The sequence below is a fragment of the Podarcis filfolensis genome, assembly GCF_964270895.1.
Source record: "Podarcis filfolensis genome assembly, chromosome: 6".
NCBI lineage: Eukaryota > Metazoa > Chordata > Lepidosauria > Squamata > Lacertidae > Podarcis > Podarcis filfolensis.
Genome location: NC_139609.1, coordinates 19,581,884 through 19,608,291, shown reverse-complemented (window position 1 = coordinate 19,608,291; position 26,408 = coordinate 19,581,884). Strand labels below are relative to the sequence as shown.

General features: G+C 43.5%; 1 protein-coding gene across 1 annotated transcript in view; it reads right to left on the bottom strand.

Annotated features, from left to right (window-relative positions):
* The window catches only part of LOC310765435 (receptor-type tyrosine-protein phosphatase C-like), an 86,514-nt gene that overhangs the window by 1,875 nt on the left and 58,231 nt on the right, over positions 1–26,408 (bottom strand). The window contains 23 exon segments of the mRNA XM_083620372.1: positions 571–706; positions 2,048–2,229; positions 5,258–5,380; positions 5,616–5,750; positions 6,620–6,756; positions 6,884–6,974; positions 7,714–7,863; positions 9,632–9,767; positions 10,792–10,949; positions 12,490–12,615; positions 14,382–14,479; positions 16,494–16,530; positions 16,652–16,728; positions 16,841–16,931; positions 17,326–17,436; positions 18,269–18,302; positions 19,547–19,655; positions 19,817–19,880; positions 20,227–20,426; positions 22,391–22,540; positions 23,710–23,847; positions 24,624–24,761; positions 25,513–25,638. Of these exon segments, the coding sequence (XP_083476498.1) occupies positions 571–706; positions 2,048–2,229; positions 5,258–5,380; positions 5,616–5,750; positions 6,620–6,756; positions 6,884–6,974; positions 7,714–7,863; positions 9,632–9,767; positions 10,792–10,949; positions 12,490–12,615; positions 14,382–14,479; positions 16,494–16,530; positions 16,652–16,728; positions 16,841–16,931; positions 17,326–17,436; positions 18,269–18,302; positions 19,547–19,655; positions 19,817–19,880; positions 20,227–20,426; positions 22,391–22,540; positions 23,710–23,847; positions 24,624–24,761; positions 25,513–25,638 (2,747 nt within the window).

Here is a 26,408-nt window from a genome sequence, read left to right as displayed (position 1 = left end):
CTCTCACTACCAACTTTCCCTGCATTAATCTAGCATTGTTTGATCTATAGCAGGCAAGCTCAAAAAGCTCAACGACTTTGGTCAATCCAATAGGGAGATCACTGCCAGTTTTTTTATAGTGGCAGTAGATCGCAGTCTCTTAGGAGTTGGACATGCCTGATCGATAGCATTTAAAAATATGGGGTTTCAACATTAAAACACAGTACTTAATTACTTAAACCGACAGAGCCAGTCTGCATTTTCACTGCACTCACATTTAATTATTCTATTTTTATTGTTTTAAGCCAAGTTTTGCTAGCCACCTTAAATCTTTTACTTTAAAAAGCAGGATATGAATATTTTAATTAATTGATTGAAGAAAGCCGCTCAGAGCCCGGCTTCGGCTGGGGAGGGCGGGATATAAATAAAACATTATTTATTTATTATTATTATTATTATTATTATTATTATTATTATTATCATTATTATTGTTAGTAAGAAAGAAAGAAAAGCTCAATCCACCTGCTGAACTGCAGTGATATCTGTAGTATTATTCCCAAATAACAACTCAACTTAGTTTGATCCACTTACAAAGGAGGAAATCATTGCTGGCCGGGCTCGACGGAGAGATTTCACGGTTTGGAAAACATCTATTACGCCTTCAGTCTCTGCACTTTCCAAGAGATTCAGCAAAGCACAGAATACTCCTGTTTGCTGGGCACCATCACTACAAAATGATGTTCCAGGAAATCAACAGTGTTAGTCTACAGAAGCAATATGACAGAAAGTTCAGCGATGATCTGAAATAGTACGATACAAGTGGGACCTGTAGCCAAATATTGCGGACACTATGACCGCCACAACCACCCATTTTCTGCATTTCCATCTCAACAATCAGCATTTAGTGGCCACAAAGCTTGCTCAGGCGTCATTAGGGTTGTTTTGGGGTATCTCCCCAACAAATAGTTATATTTCTGCAAACATTGATCTTCTTGTACTTAGGCCATGCTTTTTGGCTACATATGCAATGGTACTCAATGGCAGAATATTGGAAATACAAGGAATGGTGATATTTCATACAGAGCAGGAATAGACTAAGCACAATCTCAAGGCTTGCTGTAGCATCTTGCCACATGTAGTCATTACAAGCCAAAGTTAAATGTCAGTAATGTAACTCAATGTAACAGTAATGTAAATCAAGGACTGTGACCTTGATGAGATCACATTTTATTTTATTAATTCTTTTCAGGCCAAAGCCTGAAATACGAACATCAAAGGATATAGCCAGTTATTGAAATAATGTTAAATTATATATTTTATTTTGCAGCATGGAATACCTAAACACATTTTCAAGATGAGAAATGAAAACCAGTTGTCTAGTGTGGCCAACAAAGAGTGTTACTGTCGCATCTTCTTACGGGCTGCACCTGCAGCCTAACACAGCACAGCAGATTCTGGCATTTTCCAATGACATTTGGGATGTCAAAAAGCCCCTCACTGAGGTTTCTGTGTGAGCTAAGCTAAAAGTGGCCTTCTTTTTCTAGTAAGGAGGGTGAGGGGTGAAAGAAAAATCTCGGGAATTTTCTCAGCAAAATACATTCTGAGAAATTTCTGCTTATCTTAGCTTATGTAACCAGTGAGATCAGCCTTAAAAGATCTGCACTCAGTCCTTTTAAAGAAAAAAAAAATGAGGTTCTGGTACTCATATCATGATAACAGTGCCGTGGGCGCCAGTACAAAATGGCTGCCTTGAGAAAAAACAAAAAGAGGCGATGGTACTCCATGCCAGTAAATGCCATCACAATAAACCCACTGCCCATGCTTATTCTTACCTTACGAGGGACGCAGGGGGCAGGGCACATAGAATTATAATCTTCCAGGTGTGACCACAAGGTATGAAAATGTACAGTGTGACCCAGCCCAAACCAAAGAGACGACAGTTCTGGACTTATTGCAGACAAATCAAACCGAATTCTATACCATATATAGAATGTTGAGAGAAATTGAGAGGAAAAAGTGGAAATCAAGCCTCAGAGCATGTTGCGATATCTCCAAAGTTTACACCTACCAGCAGTGAACAACAAGGGGGACATTGCTGCTCCGCATATTTGCTTCAGCTATTACATCTGGTGGTGGGAGCTTCTGTTTAAGGTCCTGGATCATGGTGACTAGGCTTTTGGGGTTCTCTGGTAGAACAAAGGTTTTCCATTTATGGTACTGGTACTGAAACACTTTTCGGGTTTCTTTCCTCTGCAAGAAACAGATAAAAGGGGAGGTTTTTCAAAAGATGACAAAACAAACCCGGAGGGAGTGGTGCAATTAATTGCACTCCTGTGCAGAAAGATACCTGGGGATTTGTTCCAGAGATATTGAGCTAATCCACCATTGTGTGGCGAGTTCCCGCCTCCCCCCGGTGGAAATAATGACACATGACACGGATATTTAAGGTTAATGGGCTAAATATGGCCACAACTTTATTGGTTACAGGTGATGAGCGGGATTGGCTTAGGCATTGGTCCTAACCGACTATCTGCCTTCAGCCTGTTCGCTTCAAGTCTGGGAAGGGTTAACCACCAGTAGGGGGAGTCCTGCTGATGCACATCAACTAGGAACTCCCCTGGGGTCACCGCTCAGGGGCGTGCCTTAGGCCCTCACCTCCATAAGCTTAGGACAGGGCCACGCCCCCCGGGATCCTTTATCGGACTACCCTTCAGTATGCGGGGGAGGTGATGGCACTTCCTCCCCCCTTCCCTCTACATAACAATACCAATGCCTAACCGTCAATACCAAGGAAGTTATGACGATTTGCTACAAGGTAGGCGAAAAAACCAAGTGGCTGGTGCCAATTTGCCAAGTGGAAAAATTCCTACCAGGCTCCTTAACGGCGACCAACCGAGGTCCATAGCAAGGTCAAAGATGAAAAAACCTTAAACGGCGGGAGGGTGGGAAACTGGAGTAGCTGGGAGCGGCAAAGAGGGAGATCCCAGGTCACCCCTGCATTAAATGGAGCAGGCCACGCCCCCCAGGCCAGCCGATTGGCTGGCCAGGGGATGACGCAATCTGGGATTCCCTCAATCGCATGGAGGCTGAGAGCCAGTCCCCGCACGCATGGTGGGAGGCTGAAGCCCGCAACCCCACCTCCTTTCTACGTCGGAAGTGGCTTTCTCTCCTTAAGAAGACTGATAAGCAAGAGGCCTCAAAAGATTTCATAGATCACCCAAAACCTATGGTTATAGTTAGATTCCGGGGAACTGCCATCTAAAGGGGTGATTTTTAATTTCATAGTTGCATGGCCAGGTTTATTACATTTTAAAAAATTGCCCTGCTGTTCCTTATCTTAAGGTAGAGCTATGCACAGATGACATGGCTCCGAATCCTATTTGTGGCCAGAGAAAATGTCGGGAACATTTCAAAGAATTTCTCTATAGAGAGGAGACATTCTCCAAGCACTTGTTGGGTATGGAGTTCACCATTAGCAGTGGTCCTTGCAAAGCTTATTTCTCACACATCCCCTTTTTATCTTATTTTTTGCTGCTAATGCCAGCAGAAAGCCTAGTTCCCATTTTGCTTCTTACACAATGTCCCAGACATAGTGTCATTCTGGGGCATAAAGAAAAACGGTGGGAAATATCTGAAGAAAGCTCTACCAAACCTCTCTCTTTTCTAAAAGAAAAAAGAAAGCATCTTTGGGAATTCTACCTGGGGGGGGGGGTGGCAAATGGCTTCTGAAAAGTAATTAGCTATGCTTTAAAGTTGTTATTGCTGTCTGTATATGGGTAACATGGAAGTAGAGAGACTCTTTCTCCAGAAATCTAAGGTCAGTGAGAAGGCGGGGTCACTTCTGATAGTCTAGAGTACCGTCATTCTATTTCTTCTATTGCTTTATACTGTTTCACATAATTAAGTTGAAGAATAGGTCCCACATTGTAGACAGCTGTTAAAAGAATGTCTGAAAATGTTGACTACCACTTTGAAAACTCTCTTTCTAACTTGATCTGCCTCCATTCCATGTGGAACCAATGGAGCATCAGGACATAAAATAATCATAGCTGAATGGGATCAGGCCAAGGACCCATCAAGTCCAGCTTCCTGTTCCCACAGTGGCCAACCAGATACCTAGAGGAAGCTGCACAGGCAGGACCTCAACAGCCACATCCTTTGCATGACGAGGTCCCCAAACCCCCCCCCCAAATAACTCACAACTCACACAGAATTTTGTTTAAGGTTTTTTGCATAATTTTGGCCACAACTTTATTAAAATACATAAATGTGAGTGGTTGCTTAGGCATTGATTAAGATTATCTGTCCCCCCGCCTGGGGACAGAACTGACTTCTGGATTCCAGCGAAAGCCAGTAAGGGGAAACAATGTTGGGGAGAAATGGAGCTGAGCCACAGGCCCTCACCTCTCCCCGTATGCTCCCCGGGGCTTGCTGGCCCTAGCCCCATTCCACGGATTCGGACGAAAGCACGGCAAGCCCCTGGATTCCTTTAATGGAATTATCTTTCCGCAGCAACCTTGGAGGGGCAGGCCCAGCCAATCCTAACCCCTCCTCCAACCAATTGATAACCAATGCCTAACCGCAACCTTACAAGTTGTGACGATTTGCTACGCAGTAGGCAAAAACCAAATGGCCCAGCCAATCAGCCAGATGGACAAAATACCTACCAGGCCCCTGCCCCAAAAGCAGACGACCCCATGACAGGCATAGCAAGGTCAGTGCAAAACTCCTGAAATTAGGGCGGGTGATCCGGGGCACGCAGCGAAAGAGAAAGCTCAAAGCCGCGTGCACAGAATATAAAAGCTTTGACCCCTCTGACCAAATTGGCAACATAGAAATTACCCCAGCAACCCAACCATCCAATTATTGCCACAGGCCATCTTTCTAACCCTGCCTAGCAACAGAGGGGTGGCCTGGCAGACCCCACCGCAACACGTGCTCTCCATGAGGGAGAACACGCTTTGTGTGTCCCAGATGGCTTTCGCATTTAGGCATTGCCACTGTGGTGTGGCATCTCACCATAGAGAGCAGCTTCCACATCACAAGACAAATGCCTGGCAGGTGCAAGGAATGAGAATATGGCTCAGGTATGCCCCTATTTTGTTATTGCAAAGTCAGAAATATGGTTCAGAATGGCATAATTATATTACAAATGCAACAGCCTGGCGCACAGGAGAAAGTGGAGGTGAATGGCAGCCCTTTTCATTTTCTCTCTTAATTTTTTGAAAGTGAAACAAAAAGGGGGAATTGGAAAGAAATCCAGTCCTTGTGTATTTACCTTCACGTGTGTTACATCAAAGGTACGGACAGTATAACTGGAACAATGGTTGACATCCTTCAGTTCAACCGCAATACCATCATAGGTCCTCTTTTCGTCTCCCCAGTACTGTGCAGAGAATTCCTAGAAAACGAAGAAAAGCAAAAAAAATCAGTGGTTCCCAGCACTGTAGCATTGAGCTGGAAGATGTAGGGGATGCACTTGGAAAGAAGAGCTGAGAGTGTCAAATCAGTATTCCATTGCTGTTTGTCCCAAAAAGACAAGCAAAAGCCTTTGGTGAGAGTAGTAGAAAAAAAATGAGTTTTGGTATTTCTTAGGAGGAGACACCATGCCATATTGCAGACTCATAAAGACTAACCTGTGTGTCATCTTTCAGCTCCGTCAGCATAGCGATAACTTTCACTTTTCTTTGATACACCATGTTCCAGAAGTCACCAATGGTTTCTGGGAGAGGCCCTTGGGTTGCTATCATTGCATTTTGAAGCCAGTAACCCTTTAAAAAAAGAGAGGAAGAGAGAAAGACCTGAATTTATTGCAGATAAATGGGTGGTGGGATGCATGACGCCACACAGAGATTGATTTCATACCAAGTTAAGGGGGAAATCCAATCTTTTAATTTTCCTCTGTGTAATATAAACCAAATTCAGAGCAACAGCTGAATAGTCATCTGTAGTTCAGTTGGGAGAGATCAGTAGAAAACATTTAAAAACTTGCATATTGTTCTGCACCTTCATTTGCATGTCAGGCATTTAGTCGCCATTAGTTTTGTTTATTTTTTAATGGCACGTTGTGGTTTAGTTTTGAAAAAGTAAGTGATAATAACTTATCATTTTGTGCAGCTGGAGTGGAACCTTGGCTATAAAACTGGCATTTAAAATGCAAACTAAAACCCAGACCTCATCTCTTGGTTGCTACTTAAAAACTGGTTCTGTGTTTAAAATGACTTTAAAGGTAAAGGGTAAAGGGACCCCTGACCATTAGGTCCAGTCGCGGACGACTCTGGGGTTGCGGCGCTCATCTCGCTTTATTGGCCGAGGGCTTCTGGGTCATGTGGCCAGCATGACTAAGCCGCTTCTGGCGAACCAGAGCAGCGCACGGAAATGCCGTTTACCTTCCCACCTATTTATCTACTTCCACTTCCACTTTGACGTGCTTTCGAACTGCTAGGTTGGCAGGAGCAGGGACCAAGCAACGGGAGCTCACCCCGTCGCGGGGATTCGAACCGCCGACCTTCTGATCGGCAAGTGCTAGGCTCTGTGGTTTAACCCACAGCGCCACCAAAATATGCTATTCCAATGGACAATAGTTACATCAATGTGACTTAAAATCTATGAGACGGATATGTTATCCAAACATACATACAGTTATATAGGAAGCGTTGATATATTTGTTGGGCTCCTCGCATTCGCTCTCCTCGTCTGAATCCTCATCGTTGGAATCGTGCTCACTCTCTCGGCTGCCCTCCTCTTCACACTTGAACAGAACTCTGTTATAGTCATCTGCAGGGCAAGAAAGCCAGAACAAAGGATGCCATTTAGATAGTTTCCAAGGAGTTAATGTCAACCCTCTGTCACAGAAACCAAGTGTGTGAAATCTACAGTTATTTCTGCCTCCTCAAATACTCACATGGAAGGACTGTGGAACTCCGATTTTTACTTTTATTTTCATCTGTGTTAGCTGCTCTCTGTGTCTGCCAATTCCTGTATGAAGGCAGTCGCTAAAGAAATTAAATATAGAAGAGATTATTAAGTAGAAATGCTAAATAATCACTCAGCGTTCTTCTCTCTTTACGCTACATAGTTTTGCTCCGCAATCATCTTCCCAACTTCAGTCTAAGAGGAACAAAATGAAATGGGCCCACAATAAGCTGTTGAGAGGCAGAGGGTTGTATCCAACTACCGTATTTTTTGCTCTATAGGACGCACCGGACCATAGGACGCATCGGATCATAGGAGGGGGAGAACAGGAAAAAAAATTATTCTCCCCCTCTCTGCTCAGCGCCCCTTCAGCGAAGCGGCAGGAGAAACAGAGCCCCTTCCATTTCTCCTCCCACTTCACTGAAGGGGCGCTGCGCAGAGAGGGAAAACTGTGCAGCGCCTCTCCAGCAAAGCGAAGCCTGGAGAGCAAGAGTGATCAGTGTGCACCGACCCCGGTGGGAACTCCTGCTGTGCTCCGAAGGCTTGCGGATGACCGCCTGAAGCCTGAAACCCCCGGAGCGCAGCGCGAACGCCCACTGTGAACGCTCCGGGGGCTTCAGGCTTCAGGTGGTCATCCGCAAGCCTTCAGAGCATGGTGGGAACTCCTGCTGCGCTCTGAAGGCTTGCGGATAGCTGCCTGAAGCCTCCGGAGCGCAGCGGAAGTTCTCTGCGCACACACATTTCCCCTTCACTTTTGGAGGGGGAAAAGTGCGTCCTATAGAGCGAAAAATACAGTAACTTTTACTGAGAGCAATTTACCTGGAATTCAGCTTCCAGTGGAGATGGGTCACTGGCAGGATCTCGCTTCTTCAGGTAATTGAGGCAGTTGTGTAGTTCTGGGATATTGACCTCTGTTTCACCAAACTGGATGTATTCAACCAAAGCTTGATGGATCAAGATGTACTGTGACTAATGTTCCCCAGGATTCCAGATTATGCCAATTGCAGGATGGAAAAATTGCAGTTAAAAGAAATGTAGATACAATTCCATGACTACAGCAGTATACAGAGCAAATAGAGACTGAATCCTGACAAGACAGAGGCTCTTTGAGTTGATGCCTCTGTAGGCTAGGATGACTTGCTCTAGATAAGGGTGCACTTTCCATAAGGGCCAAGTGTATACTTTGGGGTAGTCTTCCTCATTCCTCTATTCTTAAATTCAGTTCACATTTCTGTACCAGCTTACTGTGAATTTCTCCTAATTATTATTATTGTTATTATTATTATTTAGATTTCTATACCACCCTTCATCCAAAGATCACAGGGCGGTTTACAATTTAAACAACACACAAAAATACATACCAAAATGACAAACAAAAACAATATGCACGCACCCCTTTAATCTAGGAAAGGGCAGGGCTGTAGGTGACATTTGCAAGCTATTTTCCCTGCTGTTATCTTTACTAATATAGGCACACTATATACATAATTTGGTGATGGGGGAATTGGGAGAAGTGCAAATTTCAAAGAAGAGCCTATTGTCTCAGGAAGAGAAAATGTCCTCTCCATCCCTACTTTGAAGACATCCTTCCACATTTGTTTCTGTAGCACTTGGGGAATTGCCATCTTGTGTGGTCATGCCATACAGATGAACGGACCACTCAAGTGAGCTCTTTAAAGTACCTACCAGTGAGCAAATATATTGCTTGAGTTGTCATAGCTGTCAACTTTCAGATTTGAAAATAAGGAATCAGCAGCCTCAAAAATAAGGGATCAGCAACCTCACCTGTCCCGGGGACAGTCTACAGGATATCTAACAATCCAGGATAGCAGCGGGAAGCAGTGGGAAACGGCAATGGAATAAGTGAATTTCCCGCAAAAAAAAGGGAAAGTTGTCAGCTATGTTGAGTTGTCCACCAACCAATGGAAAGCAGGGTGCTGCTTACTAGATTCTAATCACATGAAATCCAGAAAGCAGAGAGATGCACTCCTGCTGGAATAACTGAGAAGGGATGGGACTGCAATGGACCACTTGCTCCAATCAAGAGGCAAGATTGTCATATGCACAAGTATGAAAGGATTTATTATTACCTCCTATGGAAGAATGGTTATTGAAATTAATGGATTTGGCTGAGATGGCAAAGTTGCCACGCTTAATTATATAAAAAAATCATAGTTGACATTTATTAATGATTGAAACCCCTTATGGAATTTTTTGCACCAAAAGGACAATGAGCTTGTGATATCTAGGTTTGAAGACTGAAAAGAGGTTGGTTTGTGGGAAATAGAAGATTGATGTTATTCTGGAGCAAGAGTTTTGCATACATTTTTAAGGCTGATAGAAGAAGAAACGGAAGTCTTTTTCTTTTCTTTCTTTACTTTCTTTTAGTTTTTATGTTAAAAATGCTTGACATTTGATGTTCATTTCTGTATATTGTTTTTGCTTTGTTTTTCAAGCTTTAAGAAAAATAACTTTTTAAAAAAGAGGCCCACAATATATGGGGAAGGAGATGCCAGCACCTGTGTGAATCCATACCCCCCCCCCTTTTTTTACCCTACCAAAATATTTTCTGAGTGAATCAATCTTCCTACTGGATGGATCATCAACAGGCTCTAGTAATCACATACAAGAAACAGTGGATCCTTTGTCTTGGTATCACCTGTAGGCTATTCCAAGGTTACCATAATGAGTCATATATATATATATATGGTCAACAAACAAAGCTCTGACAGCATACCTCCACCTGCACCATAAGACACCTCTGCCGCCGCAACTTGACAATGTAGCCATAGACATCCATTCTTCCTTCAGCCTCTAGCCCCTCCAGCATCGCATCAATTGCAATATAGGTTCCAGTGCGCCCAACACCAGCACTGACAAGGAGGAGAGAAAACAATACATTGCAGATAACTGTGGCTACAATCCTGTACACACTTACGTGGGAGTTAGGGCCACTGAACATAAATGGGGCTTTCTTCCCAGCATACTTGTGTTGGATTTTGCTGTAAGATATGCGCCTTAAGGGAAATACGTTCGCTTTTAAAAGCTATTTGAGGAAAATAAGCAAACACTGACCAAGATCAGATGTGCATTTCTGTAGGTACAGTTAACAGCAGTAAGAATTGTGAGGGTCAGGGCAAAATCTGTGTCTCTGTGTGTATGCGTTTCTTTAGATAGCAGTACTCGCAGAAGTGTACACACGTGATAATGTTCTCTGATTCAGTTTTCTTTGTAACTTCAGATAGCGAAGAGAACTGCATGGAAATGAGGCTGTAAAATTCCAGAAGTGACTTGCATCGTTTCAGAGTAAGAATCACATTTTTGAATACTCTCCTATGTATATGAAAAAAGTTCCCTGCATACAGTTAACTAGCATACCAGGGAGAATGCGTTAAAGCATCCTTCTCTCTGATGTGTATGTTTCTGCTTTACTTACAGGGAGTTTGAGGAGCATTCAGAAATATTATCCCAAAGTGTCCCAGGCCAGACACTGAGGTCCAGCTCTGAGGGCCTTCTGGTGGTTCCCTCACTGCGAGAAGTGAGGTGACAGGGAACCAGGCAGAGGGCCTTCTCAGTAGTGGCGGCCGCCCTGTGGAACGCCCTCCCATCAGATGTCAAGGAAATAAACAACTATCTGACTTTTAGAAGACATCTGAAGGCAGCCCTGTTTAGGGAAGTTTTTAATGTTTGATGTTTTATCGTGTTTTTAATATTCTGTTGGGAGCCGCCCAGAGTGGCTGGGGAAACCCAGCCAGATGGGTGGGGTATAAATAAGGTTGTTGTTGTTGTTGTTGTCATCTGAATACAGGTAGCACAGTCTAGAATTCTATCACTTCATATTCTACTGCACCTATAGACCCAGCCTCAGTTAAGCAGAGAGGATGAGCTAATTCTTACCTGCAATGGACCACAACTGGACCACTAAAAAAGTTGCTGAAAGCGTTAACTCTGCGTCGGAGCTTGAGAAGGAGATGGGGATTATCGGGGACTCCATGGTCTGGCCAGCTGGTGAACTGGATATGGGTCACATCTCTTCCTGTGGTCTTTTCTCTTCTCTGGGTGAAAAGGAGTGCATGTAAACATTCACCACTGTCATTTCAATTGCAAATATAAAGAACAAAGAAAGACTGGGACTGCCCACCTTCCAAGTGGTGAACAAAGCTCTCTGGCTTCTTTGGGCTTAGCCAGAAATGGAGGGAGAACATGGATGGCCTTCTACACTGGTCTGTTTGAGCGACGCATGTTATGATTAAGCCTCATGAGAGGATTCCTCCAGTGGCATATTTATACAGCAGCACGAGCCATGTTCCTCCAAACCAAATATCTGCTTAGTAGAAGAGCAGGCGAAGTGTAGTGCTTAAGAGAGCGGGAAGTGAGACACATTCCACCCGTCATGGTTTGCTGTACTTGCCTTACCTCTTGTCACTGGCATCACTGTGGGTTATCGGAATAATAATAATAATAATTTTTATTTATACCCCGCCCTCCCCAGCCAAGGCTGGGCTCAGGGTGGCTAACAAGCAATAATAAAAACAAGTTAAAAACAAGATTAAAATACAACAATTAAAATATCAAAACATTAAAATATTAAAATGCAGCCTCATCACAGGAGGAGAAAGGAAAGAGGAAAAAGAAAGAGGGGGAGGGAATCAAATTGGCTCCAAGCCAAAGACTAGGCGGAACAACTCTGTCTTACAGGCCCTGCGGAAAGAAATCAGATCCTGCAGGGCCCTGGTCTCATGAGGCAGAGCGTTCCACCAGGCCAGAGCCAGAGTTGAAAAGGCCCTGGCTCTGGTTGAAGCTAATCTAACTTCCTTAGGGCCCGGGACCACTAGGGTGTTGCTATTTATGGACCTTGAGGCTCTCCGGGGGGCATACCGGGAGAGGCGGTCCCGTAGGTACGAGGGTCCTAGGCCGTGAAGGGCTTTAAAGGTCAAAAGCAGCACCTTAAATCTGATCCTGTACTCTACCGGGAGCCAGTGCAGTTTGAAAAGCACTGGGTGAATATGCACCCATGGCAGAGACCCCATGAGGAGCCTCGCTGCAGCATTTGCACCCGCTGGAGTTTCTGGGACAGCTTCAAGGGCAGCCCCGCGTAGAGCGAATTACAGTAGTCAAGCCTGTAGGTGACCGTCGCATGGATCACTGTGGCCAGGTCGGGGCGGGACAACTCTGTCTTACAGGCCCTGCAGAAAGAAATCAGATCCTGCAGGGCCCTGGTCTCATGAGGCAGAGCGTTCCACCAGGCCGGAGCCAGAGTTGAAAAGGCCCTGGCTCTGGTTGAAGCTAATCTAACTTCCTTAGGGCCTGGGACCACTAGGGTCCCACTAGGAAGGGGAGGGCAAGGTGGTGGTGAGGTTGGCACGGTACAAATGCACCAGCAGAGCCAGTCTGTTCCTCCAGGTGGCATGTTCGCACCATGCCAACCTCCCTGCCGCCTCAGCGCTTCCCCTCTCCTGTTGCTGTGTGCTACCTGCTTGGTGGTCCTTGGAAAACCACTATTTGCTTTACTTATTTACCTCTTTTACACAGCTTTTGCAAGTATGATTGCAAAGGCAAGATTATGCAAAGCTCTGCAAGTCTTGCTGTCCTTACGTTTGTGATGTGCAGCTTCTGAATGTTGTAGTCGGGGCACACTTTACATTCGTTTATCTTCACAACGATGTCTCCGTAAGAGGCAGTCTCCTCTTCCATGGATGGCCAGTATTTGGCACATTTGACCTGCAGAAACGCAAGGACCATCAACTGTAAACAGCCCTAACATAGGTTTGCATTTATTCGTTTACTTTAAAAAATTGTATACACTGATTTTCTCCTCCACATTGGAGTTGCTCGAAATGGCTTACAAATAAAAAAGCAGACATAAAAGTAACCAAGATCCAGCCGTTAAAACTCAAATTATCAAACTAAAAACGGCATAAAATAAACCAGCTGGTACTGCAATTCAACCCTTTCTTCTGTAAGACTGAGTAGGAATGGCTCCAATGTGTGGTATAGTAGTTAAGAGTGCCAAATTAGGGCCTGGGAGACCAGGGTTCAAATCCTGGGTTACTTCACTGGGTTACTTCAGGAATCAACTCTCGGCCCAGGCCAACCTCACAGGGTTGTTAGGAGAAAAAAATGAGGAAGGGGAGAACCATGAATGTTACTGAGCTCCTTGGATATAAGGTGAGATACAAATGTAAACAATTTTACAGTCAGATGTAATCTTGGCTGCGAGTCCTGGAAGACCTGCTCCTTTCCCTGAAGGAATTTTTCCGCCTCACCTTGGAGGGGAGGGCCTGACTGACTCCAGCTACAAAAGCTGAGGTTTGCTGGGCAGACTTTAGGGCTGGAGTATTGTTGCTGTTGGTTTTTTGTATTTTTCTTTTAGATCTTTTGGAAATTGTTCAGTTTGGTTTTATATTTTTAAAAAAAATTGTTTTATTTATTGTTTACGACAACTTTTGGTACGCCGTAGTTAGGTATGGCTTTCATGTTATAAGCCACCTTGAGCATCATTTGAAAAGGCAGCATACAAACAAAATTACGTAGAAGAGTAGAAGAGTTTGGATTTCATATCCTGCTTTATCACTACCCGAAGGAGTCTCAAAGCGGCTAACATTCTCCTTTCCCTTCCTCCTCCACAACAAACACTCTGTGAGGTGTGTGGGGCTGAGAGACCTCGGAAAAGTGTGCCTGGCCCAAGGTCACCCAGCAGCTGCATGTGGAGGAGCGGAGACGCGAACCCGGTTCCCCAGATTACGAGACTACTGCTCTTAACCACTACACCACACGTACAGGCGGTGTCCATTTTAGGCATTTCCAGTTGAAGCCATGGGTCATTTTTGACCCAGAAGAGGAAGGGATGGAGTGGAACAGGGGTGCCGCTGAGGTATAATGGGGTGGGGTGGACTTATGCATGCTCTGTCAACATGAGCTTTGACCTGGAATGCATCCCCCGCAGAAACGGTTTTGTTTTTTGTGTTGCTTTTTTTAAAAGAGAGACAGAGGAGAACACTGTTGGGTCAGCCCAAATGTTCTTCTGGTCCATCTTCTCATTTTCCACAATGGCTTGCCTGATGCTTTTCAGGAGTCCCTGTGCACAGCATGAGGAGAAACAGTTTTCCCCCACCCCCCATTCCAGCAAATGGCAAGCACGCGCTTCTTGGGAAAACTTGGCCAAGACAAACCGTAAGAAATGGAAGTAGCCATACACTGGCAGCGGAGGCTGGACAAGTCAGTGCATGCTGCTGATCAAGTCAGTAGCCATTTCTTGCATCCAGATTACCCGTGTCTCCCCAGAAGAATTTGGGTTGGCTCACAGATTCATTAGCAGAAGTTATGACCCACCACAGAGCCACAACAGAGCTTTTGTACATCCTCTCGGGTATTTTGTGGCCAAAGAGGTTTCCCATAATTAACTGGATTGATGTAAGAATAAAGTAAGCAGAGTCATGCATATTTTTACAGTAGCCACAACAGGAGAGTGCGCCTCTTTCCCTCACCCTGTTTCCTTCCTCGCAGCGAGTCACCATGACGACGATGGTTGCCTTCTGCTCCCAGATCATTCTCCAGAAATCATCCGTTGTCTCCTCCTTGGGACCTGGGCAGAAATATTTAAGCAGTTGGCGTGATTGCCATAGGCATGACCCAGCCAAAGATAGAAGCACTTTTAAAGAGAGTTAAACCCACAGAAATCAAGGAAACTTAAAAGCAATTAACTTTGGCTAGGTCAGGCCAAATCCATGCACAATAGGGTGAAGGAGGTCTGGGAACAGGGCAAGTGAGTGGCCCAGCTGATCAGGTGAATGAATGGGTGGGTAGTCTGGGAGAAAGGGGAGGACACAGCTGGGGACACAGGCCTTCAAGTACTCTCTACTGTCGCTACCACCATGGAGGGGAAAGTCTTTCTCCCCTTCACTGCTGCTATCGGCAGAAGGAAGTGTGCATTTCACAATCCACACTTCTTTCTGTCAGGGCAGGACAGAGAAGAGACTGTCTCCTCTTCATTCCTCCCTCCTCTGTGACTGGCAGTAGCTGCGTCCTCTTGGGATTGGGGTGAGCTGTGAGGAGATGGGGAAGAATTGGGCAAGCAAGCTGTGAGGTGATGGAGATTTGCAAGGGGGGGTGGCAGGTAGGTGAGATTGAGGTGGCAGACAGATGAGACTGGAGTTTAAAGGAGCTGTGAAAATACAGTGGTGCCTCGCAAGACGAAATTAATTCGTTCCGCAAGTTTTTTCTTCTTGCAAGTTTTTTGTCTTGCGAAGCACGGTTTCCCATAGGAATGCATTGAAAATCAATTAATGTGTTCCTATGGAGACCGCCTTCAGACCAGGTCCAGGGACAGTCTGTCCCCGGACCTCTTCTGAAGGCTGGCGGGGGGAGAAGGACTTTTCTCCCCACCGCCAGCCTTCAGAACAGCCTTCTGAAGGCTGGCGGTGGGAAGAAAAGCCCTTCTCCCGCCGCCAGCCTTCAGAAGAGTTCCCGCAGGGCTGCCTAGGCTGCGGATAGCAGCCTGCTGCCCGGCGCCCCTAGCGCGGGGCAGACATTCGCAGCTTGGGGAGCCCTGCAGGACTTCCCTGCAGGGCTCTCCAAGCTGTGGATAGGGGTAGCAGGCTGCTATCCGCAAGCTGCGGATAGGGGCAGTAGACTGCTATCCGCAGCTTGGAGAGCCCTGCGGGGAACTCCTGCAGGGCTCCCCAAGCTGCGGATGTCTGCCCAGCGAGATTTCCCTATGGGCTTTCGTCTTGCGAAGCAAGCCCATAGGGAAATTCGTCTTGCGAAGCCGCTTAAAATCGGAAAACCCTTTCGTCTTGCGGGTTTTTCGTTTAGCGAGGCATTCGTCTTGCGGGGCACCACTGTATAGGGGATTGAAGGGGCTGTGTGGATATGGGAGGAATAAAGGAGATGTTAGAATATAGGGAGGTTGTTGGAGTTATGAGGCTAAGGGAAACATGGGTAAAGGGAGGGGATAGGGTTGGAAAGGGTGGAAGGTGGGGCTGGTTAGCAACGCAAGCTGGGGCAGCAGCCCCTCATATGTATGAGCGTGGAGAAAGAGAGAGAGACTACTTTCCTGCATGATTTAAGGTGGGAAGGGAAGGAAAAAGAAAATGTGTGTTTTGGGGGGAGGTTATTGGGTTGTTGTTCTTATTTTGAATATGTATTTTGTGGTATTTTGATTTTATTCTGTGAACCGCCCTGGGACCTCTGGGTATAGGGCGGTAAAGGGACCCCTGACCATTAGGTCCAGTGGTGGCCGACTCTGGGGTTGCGGCGCTCATCTCGCTTTATTGGCCGAGGGAGCCGGTGTACAGCTTCCAGGTCATGTAGCCAGCATAACTAAGCTGCTTCTGGCGAACCAGAGCAGCGCCTGGAAACGCCGCTTACCTTCCCGCTGGAGCGGTACTTATTTATCTACTTGCACTCTGATGTGCTTTCGAACTGCTAGGTTGGCAGGAGCTGGGACCGAGCAACAGGAACTCACCCCGTCGCGGGGATTCGAACCACTGACCTTGTGATCAGCAAGCCCTAGGCTCTGTGGTATATAAATTCAATGAAGAAGAAGAAGAAGAAGAAGAAGAAGAAGAAGAAGAAGAAGAAGAAGAAGTAATACCAACCTTGGGCAGCAATGTATTTTCTTGGTTCTGTGAAGCCCTACAAAATAAAGTAATTTGTTATTATGCCCAGGCAAACTAATATCTGCACATTCTTAGGAATAATTACAAATAACGTTTTCAATCTGACATTAGGAATTTTGCTAATGGTGGTCACTCACGTCAATATGGCTTGCATTTATGTAGTCAGATCCTGGGTCCCCGAGTACTGAAGAAAGCTCCACACGGTTGTAGTCATCTTTTCATACAAACAGTCATAAACAAAGGTTAAGACGTTATCAAAGGTTATCTTCAGTTTGATATAAATTGGGGCAGGGAGGATAAGAACCCAATTTGCAATATGTACTTACAAGGGAGAATGTCAACGTAACGGTTTTTGTTCTGGTTGTAAGACTTGCGTGCATCTTTTATCGTGAATTTACTGAAAACTCTGGGAATGCTCTGCAAATGGACAACAACAACCTCAGCATAAAGAATTACGTGAAACCACTGCCACCACAGTTAGGCATATTTAGCTCTTTAAAACTATTCACATCATAATTCATTTCAACTGCACTCCTTAATCCAGTTGATCCACATTCAGGGCTGCAAGCCAACTCCCACTTACTGAGGACTAACCGCCAAAGGATTCAGTAAGACTCATCTCTTATAACGCAATTCTAGCCTTCTGGGCTACGCAGCTGTGCTCTGCACCCCTCTCTCTGTCTCCCCCACCCGCAACCTTCCCTTCAGGGAACTTGGGAACTTCTTACCCCATAACAAAAGCAAGCCAGCCACCAGCATTACTCATATTTCTGATTTACACTTGGCTAATGTCTTTTAATGGGGCACCAACCTGAAATTCATCCAGGAAAAGTCTTCCTTCATCTGCTATCTTCCTCTTATATGTTTCCCACAACAACTCTGCAGGAATTGGGTCAATGTTCAGCAGATGTCTCTCATCTTCTTGAAAACACGTAGAAAAACATATATGTCATGGCATTTGTTTCTTTTAATACATATCACACAAAGGCAATCCATATTTAAACACATGCTTAGGTTCCTTTAGTTTCGTTATAGGTTTGTAATCAAGTTATACAGCCTGAGTGCAATGAAATGACATTCGGCAAAGCACTACCAAATAATTCACATTATTTAAGAGTATTACATTCTCTTAAAGCAGGCATAGAAATATGTTGGATTACAACTCCCATAATTCCTGACTATTGGCCATGCTGGCTGAGGCAGATGGGGACTGGAATCAAACATCTGGAGACCATGGGTTCCCCATCCTTAAAGTATATACATTTAACAGCATTACAGAGTTAGGTCTGGAAGATTTGTCAGGTCACAAGAATTCCCTGATGTTACTGTTGGAAGTTTGGATGCAACTCAGTTTAGACTAGAACAGGGTTTTGCATTTTCACATATTGAGCTTCTCAGGTGAACAATAGGCTTGTTTACCTTCCTCCAAAGGTGAAGGGAAGTGACATAGGCTAAGCCAGGCAAGACAGCTTACTCTATGGCATTAACCCCTTCATCCATTAAGTAGACTGAATCATGTTGGTTATATGAGGCTGGTTATCCCACATACTCTGTGTACTGAAGGGTTAACCGAAAGGTAATAAATCCTGTTACCTCAATAGTTATAATGCCTACAAAGGTCCATGAGGAAAGTTTCTACATTACGACTCCCAAGAAGCATGCTTCGGGGTTCAGTACTGCTACAAAGGCTTTATGGTGAGCTAGACAAAAATATCAATTAAATGCTTGCACTTGCCCAAAGCAGGAGAATACCAACCTATGATAAGAGGTATAGGTGTATCTGGAACCCTGTAAGAAACATAAACAGTTATGAAGCTTAAGAGCAATGCTCCATGTTAACAAAGCATTCTGCAACCAAATTCTAAGGTACATCCAGCAAAGTTTATGAGTGAGATCCGCAGGCTCGTGTCTGGTTTGGTCCTATGTCACTCCAGTATTAGTAAAAGTCATAAAAGCGGTGCTGGTCAAGGAATAACAATATAACTCTTTCCTATGTGACTATAACCCAACTCCCATGGAGGATACTTTAGCAAGAGAAGGAATCAGGAGTGGCCAGCAGGAAGAGGCAAAGGGTTCACCTGGCCTCTGAGCAGCAGTGCCACTGTAGTTTATAGAGACGGAGAGGAGTGAGGTGGCAGGGAGGTCGTCCCTGCAGATGCACTGGTGGTGCCCAACTGGTTTCAGCAGTGCATTTGACCTCCCCACCACTCTCGTTTCTGGTAAGCTGCAGTGATTGCGCAGATTGGGGGGCATGTGTGTCTTTTTTTATATATACATTTATTTATTTGGTTTTTCAAATTAAAGTTTTACAATCCAATATCCAACATAAAGACAAGATTCCAAAGAATCTCCTGGGCTCCCTCCCCTCCCCTTCATGGGTCCTACTGCTAGTCATTTCCTCCCGCATCTTTTATAATAATCCAAAACTTTTACATCTCCATTATGTCCCAAAGTCACCATTAAACTACAAGTGTTATTCCAATCCTACTAATGATTTTAGCTGTTTACAGTGGTTTTTAAGATAAATTATAAATTTTCCCCATTCCTTATTAAAATGTTGGTCTTTCTGATTTCTGATTCTTCTGGTCATTTTTGCCATTTCAGCATAATCCATCAATTTAATCTGCCATTCTTCTCTGGTAGGGACTTTATTTTCTTTCCATGGGAGGCCCTGTGTGGCTTGATGTAGCTTCCTGTCCAACCACCCCATGAGAAATCTTCACTTTTCTCTACCTTACTTTACACTTCCTGATATGTGGTTCCCTATAGATATCACCGGAGAAATATGCAACCAACAGACCATGGCCAAAGGAAGCCACTGTGAAGCAGGGGTTAGATGGTTGGAGTAGGATTCTCGTAGGGTTGTTGCAAGATGGGAAAGAGCTAAACCACGTACACTTCCTTGAACTCCTTGGAGCAATGCAGTAGGTAAATAAAGGAGAAAGAAATCTCATGCCACCCTACATTATATCGATAAGTCTTCTCATTTTATTTCATATACTTAAGAGAAGAAAGGAAGAGGGGTTACTTACGATGATCGTTTTTTGTTAAGAGTGTAGATTTTATACAAAACAAGGAGCAAAGCCACAGAGGTCACAATAATGAGGAATGCCAAAAATATAATCAGGGCTTGAGAATTATCTGCAAAATTCGAAAGAACAAAGGGAGAGAGAAGCTATGTTGAAAAAGTTTAAGAAATGCTAGCAAAAGTTTGTTCCATTACTCGCTTTCTAAACCTTACATGTGTTTTAACATGTAAATTAATCAGTAAATTGATAGGAGTGGTTGAAACTTTAGCTTACATCTGGTTGTTACTGGATTAGAGGCCAAGGCTTCCGAGGTATAATTCCCGTTGCTAAAACCAACCTAATAAACAGAAAGAACAGCGGATACTATTTTGACATGTCAAAAATGTATCACCGAAGACAAACAATATCCTAAATGGTTTCCCATCTAAACTGAAGATGCAATAATCAAAAGAGCTACTTTTACACAAATGGCTATTGCCCATTGGGACTGGTAGGGCAGAAGACAGGGAGCCCAGCACTAGGTGGCCCCAAAGCCAGTGGCAGGAAGAGCCGACTAATTCTAGTTTTGTCTGCAGCTTCTACCCTGCTGTGTTCCACAAGGGAAAACACCATTACCCAGTGAGGTAATGAATTAAATGCATCTACCTATACCTCAATGTAAACATCAGAATTAAGCAGTTTACCTTAAACGTGTATGTTGTCAGATAAGCCAGGTCTTTAACTTCAAAAGAACAATCTTTCTTCGTTTTATTCTCATCCTCCAAGTACAAGATATATTCTTCTTTGGGGCCGTTTATTTGTTCTGGCTTTGAGCATTTGATCTTAACAGCATTGTTTGCTTCATTTGATAAGTCCGCTTTGAGATTTCTCACACCTGTTGGTTCTGTTTGAAAGACAAATAGTTGAGGCATAATAATAATAATCATAATAATCATAATAATAATAATAATAATGCCATTCATTTATGTACTGCTTTTGATGTCCAAAGCAATGAACAATACACTAAAACAACAAATTATACAGTGGGATTCAACAAATGCCATCAGCAGGCAAAGCACCAAAGGCCTTGTCCTTCCACTGGCAGGTGAACTATTTATTGGTCCAATAGGCTTTTGGGGACAAACTGCTTTTAATGAATCAAAGATTTCAAGGATTAACACCATAACAAAAGATCTTCTCCTTCACTCCCCTAGAAATGTTGTAGGCTTTGAATTGCTAGCCAAGAAGTCATTGCACTCAGAGTTTTCCTGCCACAAGTGGCAGCCAGTGAAGTAGCGAGAGGGCAGGAAAGCTCACCTCTTGCCACAGATATGACTTATCCATTTGTTTCAAAGATCTATATTCTGCCCTTCAATATGCTGTGCTTCTAGAGTGGCTTGCATAAGTTCAGTAAAACAGCAGACAAAGCACAATGTAAAACAGTAGAAGACTCAGAAGTGTAACACACTAAAAACAGTCAACTTAACACTCTTTCTGTATCTGTAGTTGATCCATCTTTTCGTGTGGCTGCACCGACATTTTGGAGCACCCTGCCTAGGGACATCAGGCAAAGGTTCTTTTCTCAATGCTTGATAAAAACATTTTTGTTCAGACAAGCCTACCCAGATATGTAGAATGCTTAAATGTGTTTCGATCTGTTTTTCGCTTATTCCTGATTTTAATTATTTGAATGTTTTAAATAGCAGTTTCTAACTGTTTCTATTGTTTAGTTTTTCTATAAACTGCTTTTGAGGGTTTTCTTCTTCTTTCAATCAAGCGATATATGAATTGTATGAAATAAATGTCTTAGAATTAGGTAAAGGGACCCCTGACCATTAGGTCCAGTCGCGGACGACTCTGGGGTTGCGACGCTCATCTCGCTTTATTGGCCGAGGGAGCCAGCGTACAGCTTCCGGGTCATGTGGCCAGCATGACTAAGCCGCTTCTGGCGAACCAGAGCAGCGCACGGAAACGCCGTTTACCTTCCCGCCGGAGCGGTACCTATTTATCTACTTGCACTTTGACGTGCTTTCGAACTGCTAGGTTGGCAGGAGCAGGGACCGAGCAATGGGAGCTCACCCCGTTGCGGGGATTCGAACCGCCGACCTTCTGATCAGCAAGTCTTAGGCTCTGTGATTTAACCCACAGCACCACCCATCTTAGAGTTAGAGGAAGCTTTTATTAGTAAGCAAAGGACTAGCCTGACCATTTTTCCAACCAGAATATTTGCACTCTTAGAGGCATTTCATTATCGCCTCATGACAACAAACTGCTCTAGTCCACTCAGGAAAAATTTAAAAAACATCTTTTTCCTGTCAAGTCATACATGCCTTTTTGTTTTTGCTTGCTCCTTTGTTTTTAATGAACTTATTTTCAACATTCCTCCAAAAGTCACCCCAAACACCCCCCTTTACATGGCACAAGTATTCCTTCCAACATAGCTGATGACAGACAAATTAGTATAAATGCTTTCCTATAGTCTGGGACAAAATATGACCTCAAGTACTTAGCGCACCCTCCTTTGGTTCCATCACAACCACCAAATGTAATGGAGAACGAACGTGTAGGTTATAGACCTCTGATCATCAATAACTTTGAGCCATTCTGATAAGTCAGATGATGCTTGGTTATAACCAAGGGGGTGGGGAAATAACAATTTATTTCACAGGAAATTATTCCAATCATTCCTATAAATCTTCATGCATTAAATGTTGAAAATGAATGATTTCCACATAGATAAATTTAGATGCAGCTGCCCATATGTAGTCTGCAATGCATACAGTAGAAGATTGTATGTAGCAAGTTTTTAAATAGGGGGGACGGACTTTTAGTCATAGCGTTAGCACAATATTTGAGAACACAACTTACTTGCTGCTTTAGTGGGAATTGTCTTGCTAGTTCGCTGCCCTTCCAGTACTGCATCATTCTGTGTTTTGGTGTATGCCCAAACATAGACACTATAATTTTTGTAGGGCTTTAAGTCATTCCATATATAACTGGTATTCTTTGAAACATTATCTGTATTTTTAATTAAAAAAACATTTTTAAAGGATTAGAAATTACATGGAATGGAACAAGATAAAACCATCAATACAGATAATAGCCAGCTTTCAACAATACATAACATTACAGTTCAGGCATTTGCTTGAACACGTGGAAAGTTAAACTGGAAGTGGGGTGAGGGGTGTGCACAAAAGTCCACCCCAACATTCCTAGACTGCTTTTCTTTGCACAAATAAAAAGAATATTGAATAGGCCTTCTTTGGAATAGACCTCAAGGCACATGGAGGAACATATGAGAAGAGACACTGCTTCAGAGCCAAGAAGGCAGAGATGGGCGCAAGCACTCCTTGATTTCCATTTCTCTCAAAAATGAGCTGATCTACCGTATTTTTCGCTCTATAAGACGCACCAGACCACAAGACGCACCTAGTTTTTGGAGGAGGAAAACAAGAAAAAAAAATCTGAATCTCAGAAGCCAGAACAGCAAGAGGGATCTCTGTGCAGTGAAAGCAGCAATCCCTCTTGCTGTTCTGGCTTCTGGGATAGCTGCGCAGCCTGCATTCGCTGCATAAGACACACACACATTTCCCCTTTTTAGAAGGGAAAAAGTGAGTCATATAGAGCAAAAAATACGGTATTTACCTCCCAATCAGAAAATGGCTCTAATCACTGGTGAACCCCTATAAATCAATGGAGAAATTTTCCCGCAGCCTGTGTGTTAGGGGAATACTTAGAAAAAAGAGGGTTGTTGGCTTGTAATCAACTCTTCAAAGCACTCCCCCAGCAAAGTCATAATTTAAAAAATGATCTAAAAATACTCACCTCAAAATAAATGTCATCCTCAGAACATTAAAAATGATTCCCAGGGTGCTGCTATCTTCGCTAAGGGCTTCAATGCAGGGAAGGAACTCACAAGCAAGCAGCACCCTGCAAGATCTAACCCCACTGCTCTCCCCTCCATCCCATCTGTTTAATTAGGATTCAAGATTAACCCCCCACCTCCTTGATACAGGACTGGATGTGGGACAGAGTGGTGGGGATCACCCCCCAGAGAATCACAGAATGGGTCTGCCTGATCCAGGGGCCACAAAGCAGATCAGAAGATCTCTGCACACACACACACACCTAATATCTACAAATGGACTTAATATGCTTTCTGGCAAAATGATGCAAAATGTACATACTTTTTTCACTGCAGTGGTCCCCGAGGCAGACCATGTACCCATCAATAGGGCCATTTTCTTCAGATAGTGGCTTCTTCCACGTGATTTCTATTGAAGAATTACTTGAATTCCATGAAATATCTTCAGGCTTGCCAGGCGCTGATGTAGGAATTCAGCAGGGGGGGAATTCTTTTAAAAATTATTCAGGAACCCAGTGATAGTTCATAGAATCACAGAATCATGGAGTTGGAAGGAACCCTGAGTGTCATCTAGTCCAACCCCCTGCAATGCAGGATTCTCAACCAAAGCATCTATGACCCATGGCCATCCAACCTGTGCTTAAAAACCTCCAGTGAAGGGTTGTCCACTACCTTCCGAGAAAGTCAGAGTTTTACTGTGGAACAGTTCTTAATGGTGGAAGGTTCTTCCTGATTTTTAACAGTTCAACAGTTCAAAAACTACTAAGCAATTAAAGATATAAAAACGTTTAAAAAGCAGTAGGCAGGGCTAGGGATGGATGGATGAAACAGGATGGACTTATGATTGATCTGTCCATCCCTACTGTCAGTTCACCTGTCCTCTGAGTAAATGTGTAGTGACAGGAGTAAGGAGAAAGAGCAGGAGACTCTGCTTGTGGCTCCCTTTCGTTTACCATGCAGTTTTGTCTCAGATCAGGAAGGTCAGAAAATAAACAGTGGGGAGAAGAAGGTGGACCCAGCTGGAGAAGGGGCCCACAATGGACATCTTACCCAAGGGCCTCCAAACTTGGATCAGGCACTCCTGCCCATATTATAATCTATCACAGTAATACATTAAATCCTATTTGTATGCTTTTATTTATATGTGCACAAAGATACTTTTCTTCGTTGTAAAAGTTTAGATTCTGGGATGAAGGCAAGTTCATAAGTGACTAAGCATCATGTTGTCATACTCACTTCCATAATCTGTTGTTAGCTGTTTGTTGCCAGTTTTCAAAATTTTGCCATTAAACGATATTTCTGATGAACAACTGTAGTTCTTGTTGGGTGATAAACCTGTCACTATACAACCATTCTGCTCTTCAGAATTCTTACCTATAAGAAATTGCAAAACATCATTGCTCCGTACTTCAGGCATCTAGAAGCATCTATGCCATGGGTGGGGAATTTCCTTACCATTGGCCATGCTGCTTGAGGGATCTGAGTCCAAGAAGTTATGGAGGGTCATGTAGGTTAGTTTGATTGACAAAGAATCAAGAACATGCTACTCCACTGTCTTGCTGATAAAAACTAGAGCTATGGTGAGCCACTTTGACAAGATCCCTCTTCCTTCCCCTGACCTTACCTCCGTGTGAGCTGCTATTTGACTGTAGCTATGTGTTTTAGGTCCACCCTAGCCAGCAGTTCTTTGGCACCATCCATATCTAATGCTTCACACAAAATATTGCACCCTTGTTATCTTCAGTAATCAAACCTGGAGTAGTTATCAACAACTTGTGGTTTTTTTAGGGACTTACAGCCACTCGTGTAGAGTAAGATCCTTCTGGATTTCATATTACCTATTGCAGGAGGTATTTCTTCTTGCTATTTCATTAAGGAGAGAGAGAGAGATAGATAGATAGAGATGATAGAGATAGAGATAGAGATAGAGATAGAGATAGAGATAGAGATAGAGATAGAGAGAGAGACTCATGCCTTTACCAGACTTGCTTGCCTTTCCACCTCTCTACACTTATTTCTAAATACATAGGACATACATAGGACACAAAAACAAAGGTCCCCAATAAAGTGCATTTAATTCTCCAGCCAATAAAGATAGAAATTCAAAACTTCTAAAATCTCCTACCACGAGGATGACAGTGACAGGAATATCTTAAATGGCAACGATCCTTATCATATCCACGATTGTTCCAAGATAAAGTCACACTGGTGTTACTTTTTTTGGGTTCTTCCAGTTTCCACTTATCGGTTTCTTCCAAATAAAGAAAAAGGAGAAAAATATCACAATGACATTCTGTTCAGTATTTCTTTTTCAGTTTTAAAAGCATGCTGGATAATATATTGCTTAATGGGTTGCATCATTTTACCCCCAAATGAGTATCTAACTCAGTTTTCAGTGTTCATCTATTCATTTTGAATTAGCGTACTTTTATGTGTTACATGACTATGAGATACGATGGAAGGAGAAATAAAAACATTGCTCAGCTTTAGTCTGTTATTGTGAGAAATCTAGTGAATTATCAATCATCTAGACTTGAACCAAAAGCACTGGGCACAACTCAGCCACAGTTGAGCATTTTAAAATCCCAATAGATTTCAAAGGTTTAAAATTTCCCTCTTTGATATATGGGATTTAGTGGTGCTTATGGATTATGTCCAGCACTTAATTCTAATCATTACAGCATCATTCTAGAATCACTACAGTCCTTCACATCTTGCCAGCTTCATGCATTCACTTCGTTGGCATTGCTCATGACTCAAGGGGCATAACTGCTTGCTGTTTTCAATATAAAACCAATACAAATCTGAACACAATAATTTGAAAGAAAATCTCTTCAATTTTGGTGGAGCATGACAACGGCACTTTCGATTATTAGTTGCACATTCTTTTATTCTAAATAACATAGAGAAGCCATCAGAGTTACTATGCGATTAACAGTGGTTGGAAACCATCAAAAACTGAAAACCAGTATATTAGTTGACACCAAAAAAATTAAAACTGACTTCCTGCACCCTCTCTAG